The sequence below is a fragment of the Arachis ipaensis genome, chromosome B6, assembly GCF_059453495.1.
Source record: "Arachis ipaensis isolate K30076 ecotype BB chromosome B6, ASM5945349v1, whole genome shotgun sequence".
NCBI classification, from domain to species: Eukaryota; Viridiplantae; Streptophyta; class Magnoliopsida; order Fabales; family Fabaceae; genus Arachis; species Arachis ipaensis.
Window position 1 is genome coordinate 73,364,255 of NC_142441.1, and position 13,943 is coordinate 73,378,197.

A 13,943-nucleotide genomic window follows, 5' to 3' on the forward strand; every position below is an offset into this window, starting at 1 on the left:
TTTCTTTTACAGTTATTTATTTATTTTACTTGTCATTTAAATTACTTGTTCCTTAATTTCAAAACCCCCAATCTATAAAACTCATAACCAATAATAAGAACATACTTCCCTGCAATTCCTTGAGAAGACGACCCGAGGTTTAAATACTTCAGTTATCAATTTATTTAGGGGTTTGTTACTTGTGACAACCAAACGTTTATATGAAAGGACTTTTGTTGGTTTAGGAACTATACTTGCAACGAGGATTTATCTGCGAATTTCTAGACCACGCAAAAGTTCTCTCTTCAAAATGGCGCTGTTGCCAGGGAATTGCAAACGTGTGCCTTATTATTGGTTAATGTAAATATTTTCTTTTGCTTGTTTATTTATTTTTATTTTTGTTTTTATTTTTGCTTTTTCATAAATTAAGAGGTTATTGGTTTTTTATTTAGTTATTAAAAAATTTTCAAAAAATTTGTTCTTCGTGTTCATCTTGACCTTCAAGTTGTTCTCTTCGTTTTGATCTAAAAATTTTAAGTTTGGTGTCATTTTATTGTTTTTCTCTTTCCTCATTTAATTCAAAAATATCTTTTCTCTTTATTTTAATTGAATTTTCAAATTTGTAAAAAAAAATTTTAAAAATTCAGATTTTTATTTTAAAATTTGTATCTTATCTTATCTTAGTTTTAAAATTCAAAATTCAAATCTTTTTCAAAAATCATATCTTTTTCAAAACCTTATCTTATCTTATTTCAAAATTAAATTTCAAAATTCAATATTTAAATTCCAAAATTCAAATTTTAAAATTTAAATTTAAAATTTTAAAAATCAAACCTTTTCAAAATTTAATTCTTTTTCAAAACTTTTTCTTATATTGTTGATTTTTACAAAAATTCGAATTTCAAAATTTAAAATTCAAATTTCAAATTTCAAATTTCAACTTCAAAATTCAAATTTTAAAATTTAAAATTCAAAATTCAAATTTCAAAATTTAATTTTCAAATTCAAAATTTAAATTTCAATAACCTTTTAATTTAAATTTTTTTTTATTTTTATTTTTAATTTTTATTTGCTATTATGAGTTCTCACCCCATCGCTTTAAGTTTAGTTCCAATGTTGTTGTAAGGAATGGAAACTATAATGAAAATAGGCATCAAGGTTGGAAGAATCAAAGATGGGAGGAGACACAAGGATTTGATCAACCCTCTTGGCAACAACCCCATCCAATGCACTATAACCAACAACCATTCTGTGATGCATACCAAAATGATGACTATGGTGGACCCCCTTGTAGTTACCAACAAGTCCCGCCATATGCTTATGAACCATCTTCTCAACACAACTCTTGACCACCATACTCACAAGCCCCTTACCACCAAACACCACCATATGACCCTAATCCTTATCCACCACACCAACCACCATATGAACCACACCCAGAACCACTACCTCAATATTCACCATCTCCATATCCTTATCAAGAAGAACTACCTCTGTATTATGAGCCATCTCTCCCAACCAATGAACCCTCATATCCACCTCAATCTCCAATGGATGACAACCTTCGTGTTCTTCTTCAAGGGCAAGTGAAGATGCAAAGGGCTGTAGTGGAACTCGCGACTGCCTTAACCGAGTTAGTAAATAAATTAGCTTCACAACATCTGAGCACTCAAAGTACTCCCATGGCTACATGTGGAGAATCAAAAGAAGAGCGTAGCATAAAGGAGACACTAGAAACTTCGGTGGAGAATGAGGAACATGGCTTTGTATTGGAACAAGTGGAGAAAGCCATAATAGTTGCAGAGGAAGAAGTGGTTGCAGACTTAGGAGATGCAGAACCTCCATGGGAAAGTCCAGTCATAGAAACTCCTTCAAAGACGTTTGAAATTGATGTTGAGGAGGGTGTACAACCTCCAAGGCATATCATGGCTAAAGACTTTGAGGAGGTTGATCAAGAGATGAAGATTAAAGAAGAAGCTTACAATGAGGTGGAAGTTGTCCAAGAAGAGCACAAGGGAGTGGAGCTTAAAATCACCTTGCCAAAGTTACTGGAGACCTCTCCCCAAGGGCCATTACCACCCAATACAACATTCAAGTGGGTAAAATTCATATCTCTTAACTTTCTCATTCCACTTGAATATGGTTTACTTGAGACAGATGGTCAACTTAGAGCTCTTTATGGCTTTAAGAGCAAGAGGGAGATGGTTAGTGGTTGGCAACACAATCCTAGGTTCCTTGTGGTTGGAAGCTCGAAATCTAAATGCAAAGGTTGGTGTAAAGCTCAACTGAATGGGTCTAGGAAGTTGTTTGGCCACTTTAGTGAGAATTCATATTGCTTGCTACCCAGATGGAATCATGATGATCAACAAGAAGACGAGTGCAAAAGCAAGGTTTGGGACCCCGTAATTCAGTCTAGAAATCAACACTCTTGGGGCCTTGTCACTTGCTTTAACTTGCTTGAAGGCTTTATGCGCCTAGTTTGGGACCCCGGAGGCTACTGGAAGTACAAACATTGGTGGAGATTCCTGGATGAGTTCAAGCTCAAGCCACCATAACAGGGAGCTCATCAAGTGTCCAACTTAAAGACTTTAACTAAAAGTGCCAGGTGGGAGACAACCCACCATGGTATGATCGTTCCCTTTTTCAACTATAATTTTCTTTAGTTTTGTTTGTTTTTTAATTTTATTTTATTTCATTGAACCTGGAATTATTCATAACATCTGCATACTGCATTCTACATTTTGCATTAAAAAAAAATCGCACGCGACGCGACAGCGTCGCCGACGCGTCCGCATCACCAGTGCGTTGGGAAGAAAATAAGATTGAACAGAGAGTCACGCGAAAGTGTGGCTGGAGGCGTGCCTTTGGCACAAATTGATCCACGCGACCGCGTGCAGCACGCGTCCGCGTCATGTGCAAAATAGCCTCCCACGCGTCCACGTCACCCACGCGAACACGTGGCTCTGTGGAATCGACGTAAATGGGTGTATGGCAGTAAGTTGGGCTGGAATGAGGCTGAACCCATGCTGGAAGCACAAGCCCACTCACACAAACGCGTGCCCCACGCGTCCGCGTCGTTTTTCAAAAATGGCCATCCACGCGATCGCGTCAACCACACGACCGCGTCACCCAAAAATTTGGCAAAAAGAGTTTCGAACAGAGAGTTGCGCGAACGCGAGGCTGCACTCGCGCCAATCGCACAAATCAAGCCACACGATCGCGTGACCCACGCGTCCGCGTCACCTGAACTTATCACACACCACGCGACCGCGTCACTCACGCGTCCGCGTCACACGTGTCGCACAACTTATCCAAATTAGCGCCAATTATCTTATCTTTTCTTTTCTAATCCTAATCTCTTCTATCTTTTCTTTTTCTTTCTTCTTTCTTTCTCACTTTATTTCTTTCACTTCTCTTTCTTTTTCACCTTCATTCTATTTTAATTAATTTATTTGCATATTTCATTCATTGCATTTTAATTTTGTGCATATTTTTCTTTTCTTTTCTAAATTTATTATTTTACCATTGGTGTCACTTGTTCATATTCAACAGTTGTGTCTTTTCTGGTATTATTTTAGGTGCTCAGTGACTTGTTTTACACTGTTGGATAACATTATTTAAGTCAATGCTAATATTTTATGATATTTGTATTAATTTTGCATTGACATGAATTTATATTATCTCTCCTTATCCACTCTCCTACCCTTTGTTGCAAATTTTGCACCACTGGTATGCCATGTGCTTCTATTGTTTTCTCACATACATGTTGAAGCTTCCATGTAAATGAGACCCTTATCATTTAGCATTAACCCAACCATACTTCATTTATCTTCTTATCTTTATTACTGGGTTACCTTTCTTCCCTTTTTCTTTCAGGATGGCCACCCGGAAGGGAAGCGAAAGACGTTTACATGGGGAGACAGACAAGTCCATCTGCAAAATCTTCGGAAAAAAGCGCCAGTTGGAACAGCTCGTCCACCTGCACATCTCAGCATGCACCGAGGACGGTGCAATCTTTAAGTATGGGAGGTCGATACCGATCTCCGTGGGTTAGTACCTTCCTATCTCAACACCAATGTTTAAATTTTCTTTGTTGCATTTGCATGTTTGTTTGATTTTGTGCATATTTTATAGTTTGGTTGAAGTAATATTTTCTTTTTCAAGAAACTTTTTATAGCATTTCACTAATTTAAATCAAACTTTTTTAAAAACTTGTTTGAAGAAATTTTATTTTGGAACATGGTTTTAGAGCTCGAACACACAAAACCAGTGAGATTTTGAGCCTATTTGATTGGTTGCATTTTATCAACCAATATTTTATTTTGGTGTGTGTTGTTCTCTCCAAAATTGTGATCTTTGTCTTGCTTAATTCTATATTTCCATGGTCTGATGTATGCATGCACTTATATGATTGAGGCCTTTGTTTCACTAAGCTTACATACCCATATGGCCTTAACCCTTCATTATCCCTTACAAACCAATTTGAGCCTATTTTACCCCTTTTATTCTTTACTTTAGCACATCATTAACTCTAAGCGGAAAACAATAATGTCCTTAATTAGTGAAATATAGTTCATATTTATTCTTGGGGATTTATTTACTTTTGACCAAGTAGGTAGAAACATTTTGCATTTAGTTGCATTTCATACACTCTACCATTCCTCTTCCCTTTATAGCTTCCCTTGAGCTTAGCATGAGGACATGCTAATATTTAAGTGTGGGGAGGTTGATAAACCACTATTTTATGGTTTATCTTGTGCTAAATTGAGTGTTTTTTTTTCTATTATTCTCACGCTTATTCATAGAAATTGCATGTTTTACATTTTCCTTCCGAATTTTGTGCTATGATTGAAAACATGCTTCTTTGGTCTTTAAATTGCTAATATTAATCATCTCTTATTATCATTCGATGCCTTGATATGTGTGTTAAGTGCTTTCAGAGATTACAGGGCAGGAATGGCTTGGAGGATGGAAAGAAAGCATTCAAAAGTGGAAGGAATACAAGAAGTTGAAGGAACTGCAAAGCTGTCCAGCCTGACCTCTTCACACTCAAACGGTCATAACTTGAGCTATAGAGATCCAAACGATGCGGTTCCAGTCGCGTTGGAAAGCTAACGTTTAGGGCTTCGATTTGATATAATATGCCATAGTTTTCCTAATGCTAGATGACGTGAACTCGTGCTCCACACGGACGCGTCGCAGTGACGAAAATCAGCGTGGCAGATTTCTTCTCCAGCGATTTCTGGACAATTTACAAATCAAGGGAGTGCATGCAAAGTTGAATGAGGACAAAGTTTTGCCTCTTCATGAAGTGCATCTCTTTGGTCATCAAAGCACTTCTCCAGGGTTGTATAGATTCTCCCTTCAAGCCATGTGATCCACTTTTGTCCTTATGCTAGCTTGCCTTTCTTTGTCTTGTCCCCTCCATTGAATAGTTCTCTGACTACCTAATAATCACAACAAACAAGCATTATCAAATTGCAACAAGAGAACCTTTCATATCTAAAACTATAGATTGACTATCATTCCTTATGCTTATTTAACCGTGACTTCCTTTTGTACATTTTTGGAGGACACCAAACTTAATGTTTGGTTGTATAGTCAAAAATGATACTTCCTCCAACTATTGCCTTTTAAAATTTCAATGCCACTTTCGGTTAGATCTTCATAAGATATATATATATATATATATATATATATATATATATATATATATATATATATATATATTATCTTTTTTTGATATATTGTTGTACTTTCATGAGATTCAAAACTCAAAAGATTCTTGACTTTCATGGCTTGTTCTTGCAATATGTACCAAATCAGGCTGAATGATTGATTACACAGCCCAAGGAACATATGTCATGGTGTGCTTGTGGGCACACCAAAATTAGAATTCGATCATATGCCCTCTAATGCCATGAACAGTTGCCAATTTTGTCTAGAAAGAATTGAATTTAAGTTAGTGCAACAATTATTATTCATATTGAATTATTAAAGACAAGAAAATTAAATCATGGGTTGCCTCCCATGGAGCGCTCGTTTATTGTCACTAGCTTGACATTGGGCCTTCATTAGGATGGTTGATAACTGTAGTGTCTCAGCTTGTCCCCCCTCACTGTGAGCTTCCTTTTTGTTCCTTGGTGCTCAATTTCAGCATGCTCAAGTGAGAGTATTTTGCAAACTGTGTAGTAGTCATTGGCTTGTTGGCTTGTTCCTAACTGTTGATAGATCAACTGTACTTCATCACCCTTGGAGAACCCCTCAGTTGGGATCTTCTTGTTCTTCCACCCCTTTTGAGTCTTTTTCCTGCTTTTCTTTCTTCTTTTTGTTGATCCTTCTTCTTTGACAGTGGACTTTGTTTTGGGATTCTCCTTCTTAGTGGTCAACGCTTCAATTCCTTCTTGAGTTCCTTCATCACTCTGCATTGTCTCATTCCCTTTTCTTCTTGCTGTGTTGTCTGTTTCTTGCCTTGGAAGGTGATTACTGGTTGTCTTGTTGATTTCTTCCTTCCATTGCAAGTCTTCCTTGTCAGTCTCCATGCAATTCTTCTTTTCATCAATGATTTGTGTTTCTGGAAATACATTCAGAGTGATGCTTTGATCATGCATTCTGAGAGTCAGCTCTCCTTGCTCCACATCTATAATGGCCCTAGCTGTGGCCAAGAATGGTCTTCCAAGTATGATGGAATCACCTTCATCCTCATCTGAATCTAAGACCACAAAGTATGCAGGGAATATGAATTTGTCCACCTTAACTAGAAGGTTTTCAATCACACCCCTGGGACAGATCACTGACTTATCCACCAGTTCCAGAGACATTTGTATTGGCTTCACTTCCTCTATGCACAGTTTTCTCACCAGAGATGAGGGCATCAGATTGATACTAGCCCCTAAGTCACGCATTGCCTTGTTGATGATCATACTGCCGATGGTACAAGGTAGAAGGAAACTTCTAGGATCTTCAAGTTTGGGTGTAAGCCCTTTTTGAATTAATGCCCTGCATTCTTCAGTGAGCATTATAGTTTCTTTCTCGTGCCAACTTCTCTTCTTGTTAATGAGATCCTTCAAGAATTTTGCATATAAAGGCATCTGCTCTAGTGCCTCAGCCAGTGGAATGTTTATCTCCAACTTCTTGAAAGTCTCAAGGAACTTATGAAAGTATTGATCCTTTGCTTCTTTGTTGAATCTTTGGGGATATGGCAGTGGAGGTGTAAAGCTCTTCTCTGCTTGCTGCTGTCCTTGGGTTTGTTCCTCCTTTTCTCCCCTTGAATTGTGTGGCTGGCTGTCCTTCTCTTTGAGCTTCTCTGGGACATTTTTGCTGTCATGTCCTTATTGCTGGCTCCCTCTTTCTCTGTTGGCTCTTTGTTGATGTCCATAGCTTTCTTGGTTGCTTCTTTGTTGTCCACCAATATTTTTCCACTCCGTAACTGTATAGCTTTGCACTTTTCTTTTAATTAGGAATGGTGTCGCTTGGTAATGAGCTTGATGACGTTTCAATAGCAATTTGCTTGGAAAGTTGTCCAATCTGTCTCTCCATATTCTTCATGGAAGCTTCCTGGTTCTTTGTTGTCATCTCTTGGTGCTTTATTATTTTCTCCATTAAGAGCTCCAAATTGGTGATCCTCTGAGAGTCTTATGAGATTGGTTGGTTGTGAGATGTTGAGGGTTGATGGTAAGTATTTTGATTGGTGGCTTGGTTATTGGATGGATGATGGTTAGAATTGGGGTAAGTGTTTTATGGTTTTCTGTATGTATTTTGGTTATTATTCTGCTAGTTGTTGTGGTTTGTGTTTTTCTAACTGTTTTGGTTTGAATTCCTTTGCCATGGCTGTTGAGTCTGAGTGTGATTGTCTCCCCATTTAAGGTTCGGATGGTTCTTCCAGGAGGGGTTGTAAGTGTCACCATAGACCTCATTGTGTCCAGAGCCTTGATCGTGCATGTAATTTACTTGTTCTTATTGTTGATCTTCACAAGCTTCTTCACCTTGTCCCTATGTGGTTGATGGCTGACTTGTATTTACTGCTGCAACTTGGAGGCTATCAATCCTCTTGGCCATTTGCTCAAATTGTTGCTGAATCTGCTGCTGCATCATTTTGTTTTGAGCTAGGATTGAGTCCACTCCTTCCAACTCCATCACTCTTTTCCTTTGTGATAGTTGGCGTTGCCTTTGGTGAGCAAAGAAATATTGGTTGTTAGCCACCATGTCAATGAAGTTTTGGGCCTCTTCTGCAGTTTTCATGAGTTGCAAAGAGCCTCCAGCTGAGTAATCCAGTGCTTCTTGAGCCTTCAAAGTGAGTCCTTCATAGAAGTTTTGAAGCTTGTCCCATTCAGTGAACATGTCTAGTGGACATTTCCTGAGCAAAGCCTTGTATCTCTCCCATGCCTCATAAAGAGTTTCAGCATCCAATTGTGTAAATTTTTGCACTTCAGTCTTCAATCTAATAATCCTCTGAGGTGGGTAAAATTTAGCAAGGAACTTGCTCACTAGATCTTCCCAAGTGTTGATGCTCTCTCTTGGAAATGTCTCCAACCATTGAGTAGCTTTGTCTCTGAGAGAGAATGGGAATAGCAACACCATTAGATTTGACAGTATCACATATCTTCAGGAAAATGGATAAGTGTTGGTTTGGGTCTTCAAGTGGCCCTCCTCCAAAAGAGCAATTGTTTTGGACCAAGGTGATAAGTTGTGGCTTCAATTCAAAGTTATTTGCATTGATATTTGGGGTAAGAATGCTACTCCCACAATGTCTTGGATTTGCAAATGTGTAGGAAGCCAATACTCTCCTCTGTGGTGGATTGTTGTTGACTCCTCCTTCTGGATGATTGGGATTAGAGGGATCCCCTTCCATTTCGTGATATTCCTCCTCAGAATCTTCTTTTCCAACAACAGCCTTCCCTCTAGCTTCTCTTCTTATCCTTCTGAGAGTTCTTTCGTCTTGTTCACAAAAAGTGGGTATAGCTCTCCTTGTATCTGACATACAACCAAAACATAAAAATCACACAAAACCATAAAAAACAGGAAAACTCCACTCTATTGCTAAAGTGAGGTTTTAGTTAGCTTAAGAAAAAATTCAAACAGTTAGTGGGTTGGTCGAAAAGTAAAGAAACAAAAAAGAAAAAGTGCTTGATCTAGACCTCCACTTCACTTAATCATTGTCAATCTAATCAATCCCCGGCAACGGCGCCAAAAACTTGATGTGTGAAAAATGATCCAACACAAAACTCCCCGGCAACGGCGCCAAAAACTTGATGTGTGGAAAATGATCTAACACAAAACTCACCGGCAAGTGTACCGGGTCGCATCAAGTAATAATAACTCACGTGAGTGAGGTCGATCCCACAGGGATTGAAGGATTGAGTAATTTTGGTTTAGTGGTTAATTTAGTCAAGCGAACAAGAGTTTATTTGAGTGATTTGTAATTGACAGAAACTAAATTGCATGAATTGTAAAGGGAGAGGGAAGAATTGCAGTAAACTAAAGAGCAAAGAAAGTAAAGAGGCTGAATCTTAAAGTGCAAGTAATGTAAATTGCAGAAACTTAAATTGCAAGAAATGTAAATGACTGAAGCTTAAAGTGCAAGAAATGTAAATTGCTTGAATTATAAAAGGAATTGGGAATTGGGATTGCAGAAATTTAAATAAAGAAAAGTAAATTGCAATGGACAGAAGAGTAAACAATGAATTGAATTGAGATAGATCTCTAACAGGAAGGTAAATTAGCTTGAAGAAGCATTCAACAGAAGAATTAAAAGGAAATTCCAGATCTCAAGGGTCAAGAGACTAGAAAACTAAGTCTAGATCTCACTACCTTCCTTGATCAAATTCAGAAAGCAATTGCAAACAAATTAAAATTCAAAACAGTAGAGAAACTTGAATTCAACTCACTAAATTTGAATTATGCAGAGAAAGAAACAAAGAGATCTCAAGGTGAGATTGAGACAGAATTTCCTCAATTCTCCACACCCAAGACTCAAACAAGCTTTGCAGAAAAGAAAACAGAAAACCCAGAGGAGAAGAAAACTCAATTCCCCTCCCAATTCTCCAAGATCCGAATAAAAGCTCTCCAAATTACAATTCAAAATTCTAACAGAAGTGAAAAATACAAAAGTAAAGTTCCAAGTTCCAAAAAGTTCTGTCTAAATCAAACTAACTTCTATTTATACACTTTCTTCTATTGATCATTAAGCCTTGAATTTGGGCCTTGGCCTTGATGGAATTGAATTGAAGATAGCCTCAGTTGATTGCTCTTGGACTTGAGAAGAAATCCATTTGCAATTTGGACATTGGAGTATTCAAGTTTGAGTCAACGTTTGAGGCAAACGTTGACTCAAACGTTGGCGTGTTGGCGTTATGCAGAACGGTGCCTTTTCTGTCACTCACGTTTTAGGTCAAATGTGAGCTCAAACGTGCTCCATCCAAGGCCATTTTGCAGCCAACGTTTGACCTCAAGTTTAAGGCAAACGTTGGCGCAAACGTTAAGTCCCCCTGGTGTAGTTTTGAGCCAATGTTTGACCTCAAGTTTGAGGTAAATGTTGGCGCAAACGTTAAGTCCTCCCCTGATGTATTTGTGAGCCAAAGTTTGACCTCAAGTTTGAGGGAAACGTTGGCGCAAACGTTGCTTCCTCCAGGGTTAGTTTTTGAGCCAACGTTTGACCTCAAGTTTGAGGCAAACGTTGGCACAAACTTTGGCTTCTCCAGGGCTTGTTTTTTAGCTAACGTTTGACCTCAAGTTTGAGGCAAACGTTGGCGCAAACTTTGGCTTCTCTAGGGTTCTTCTTAAGCCAATGTTTGACCTCAAGTTTGAGGCAAACGTTGGCACAAACGTGGGCTCTTTCCAGGGTGGCTTTGCTACCTTCATTTCAATTGCTGCCATCCCCTTTCTTCAACCTTCCTCCAAGCCTTTTGGTCACCTGTCATCAATCAACAAATGCATCAAAGCTATGCTAAAATCATGAGACTTCTTATCATCCTTGACATATAAGCAATTATAGTACAAAACCTCATGAAAATGCATCAATTTACTCATGGTTGATTGAATCCAAATACACATAAATTTCTACCCAAATGGCTTACTTGTAATTCAAGAAAGTGTATAAAATCTATTAAAAACAAAGGAAAAAGGCTAGTAAAACTAGGCTAAGATGCCTTGGCATCAACAGGCATTCAACATGTGCATTTTCTATCTATTTGTTTGCTTTGCAGACTTGTAAATGTATGCCTAATTGAATAACATGCCTATTTGCTTACTTGAACTACTTGCTTTATATGCTTCTACTTGTGCTTTACTTGCATTGCAATTAATTGTGATTTCTACTGAGATTGAGGCGGTTCGGAAGGCGGTGGCGATGGGATCGCATGGAGGATAGGTTGGTGAAGGCTGCGGGACAGCGGTGTTTGGTTAGAATAGAAATCCCCTAAGATAGAACACCTTATTTATTTATGTTAAGATTTATATAATTATACTTATCTATTTTAGTATGCCTTAAGATTGAAATCTTGTGATGGATATGAAGTCTAGGATTGCCTTTGGCGTCCCAGGGTCTTATATCTTCAGATGCAAGTCGCAACCCACCTCGGTGAGTTGCTTGGGATGGTGACAGAAGCGGAGGATCCGGATATCTTTTTGAGTCTTTTTTATTTGATTTGTTTATACTTCTCTCACTTTTGTATTTTGCTTTAGCCTAGAGGCATACATTGAGAGAACAAAACTAATATAAGCTGTTTTTACTGTCTGGTTTCATGTATGGTCTGCATATGGCTAGCCGGCTTAAACTCCGCGAGCCATGGCTAGATTCCTATGATATTGTACTATTATATTTTGACATATCTTATCTGTATCTTGTGGTTTAAGTTAGAAGCTTTGATAGTACGTTTTACGCTTTTTAAATCCTATTTTTGAGCTATATCCTTCATCGGGCTTCTAAATTATATTATTTTCTTCTATATATTATATGTATGAGCTTAGAACTGTCGTAAACTTTGATTAAACTTTGCTTTACAACGCGAGGTAAAGCTTAGGCTAATTAGGGTGTTACATTTAGTGGTATTAGAGCGGTTCATCCTCGTGAGCCTGAGGGTTGGACCGATTGTGCTTCATTGCATACTCTGTGTGTTTTTTTCTTTAATGCTATTAGGTTATCTGTTTGACATTGCATATCATGCATGTTTGTGAGTACCTGTTTAGGATAATTGAAGCACTAGGCTTTTGATATTGAGACTGATCACCTTGATATCGATTGTTTGGTGTAGACAGGAACCCTAATGGCCACTCGCGGACGAGGTCGAGAACGTTCACGAGAAAGCAAAAATGAGAAACCGGCTGACAACCATGCCGAATTTATGGCGGCCAGGGCGAATTTGGCGAACACCATGGAAGCTAATGTTGCTACAACTCTGCAATCTGTGCAAAGGTTAGGCCAACCGGCCGAAAACAGGAATGGGAATGGCGAAGGGAATGCCAATGATAATGTTGAGAGGAACGGCGATAACACGGGAGGTGTTCCGATGACCTTGGCGACTTTTCTCAAGGTTCATCTGCCAATTTTCAGAGGATCAACCAATCCTACAGAAGCAGATAACTGGTTTCAGGCCATGGAGCATGCCTTACAGGCGCAGCACGTTCTGAATAACCAATACATAGAATTTTCCACTTATCAGCTTGTGGGAGAGGCCCAGCACTGGTGGCAAGCAGAGTACCGCTTGCTACAGCTTCAGAACGTTGATGTTCTGTGGGACGTATTCTAGATGGCCTTTTACAAGAAGTACTTTCCTGAGTCTGCAAGGGAAGCAAAGGAGATGGAATTGATGCAGCTGAAGCAAGGTTCCCTGTCTGTGGCAGACTACACAAGCAAGTTTGAGGAGCTTTGTAGGTTCTCTAGGGTGTGTCAGGGTGCCCCGGAGACCTACGAGAGCTGGAAGTGCATCAAGTACTAGAGGGGGTTAAAGGACAACATTCTGACTGCTATGGCTCCAATGGAGATTCGTACTTTTTCTGACTTGGTGAACAAGGCGAGAGTGGTGGAAGAGTATGCCAAGACGGTAGCTTTGTCTAAGGAAACTCACAGAGGGAGTTCTAGTTGGGGACGTGGCAAGTATTTCCATCCGAGGGGTCAAAGTTTCAAGAGAGGAGGATATGCGCCTCAAGGTCAAGGAGGCTTCAGAAAGAACACTCAGGATCAGTTTCAGCGTGGCAAAGGGAGAGGAAATCAGAGTAAGAATTCTCCGGATTTGACTTGTGTACGTTGTGGGTGTTTTCATTCATATGACTCATGCAAGGTTGGTTTAGGTGGTTGCTTCACCTGTGGATTGTCTGGCCACATTGCGAGGAATTGCACTCGTGGGAGGAACCCGAATGCAGGTCAGAGTCAGCATCAAGGTCAAGTTTTTGCTGTGAACGTGAAGGATGCTTCTAAGGCAAATCTGTTGATGAGAGGTATATGTCTAATTGGTGATAAAACTTTAATTGCATTATATGATACTGGAGCATCGCATTCGTTTATTTCGTTTGCTAAAGTTGAGGAACTAGGCTTGAAAGTGTCATAGTTAACATTTGATCTGCATGTACATACTCCGCATCAGACGGTTATGACTAGGTCAGGGTGTAGACAAGTAGATTTCAAGCTTGAGGGTAGAGACTTCGTGCATGATTTGATTTGTTTGCCAATGGTTGGATTAGAGATAATTTTGGGGTTTGATTGGTTGACGAAGAATTGAGTGTTGTTGGATTGCTTTGAGCGGTCAATTCGGTTTATGCCGGAAGAAGAAAATGGAGCAGTGATAGCTGAGGGGTATTTCCTGAACTCGGTAATAATGCACTGTAGTGGGGAGGAGTGTTAAGGTTACATCTTATTAACTGCTAATACGTTAAGTGATGCCCAGAACTTGGATCAGATTCTGGTAGTTAGAGATTTTCTGGAAGTGTTTCCGGAGGATATTCCTGAGTTCCCATCTCAGAGGGAAATT

The 13,943-nt window shown here is 39.0% G+C and overlaps 1 protein-coding gene across 1 annotated transcript; it reads left to right on the forward strand.

Moving 5' to 3' along the window:
- The first annotated feature begins 12,944 nt into the window (after positions 1-12,944).
- Positions 12,945-13,523, forward strand: LOC107607055 (uncharacterized). Its single transcript, XM_016309046.1, has one exon. The coding sequence runs from the start codon at positions 12,945-12,947 to the stop codon at positions 13,521-13,523; it is 579 nt and encodes a 192-aa protein (XP_016164532.1).
- The last annotated feature ends 420 nt before the right edge of the window (positions 13,524-13,943 follow it).

Bases quoted from the DNA above. Each gene is read 5' to 3' on its own strand.
- LOC107607055 (XM_016309046.1), top strand. From the start codon at position 12,945: ATGGCTCCAATGGAGATTCGTACTTTTTCTGACTTGGTGAACAAGGCG.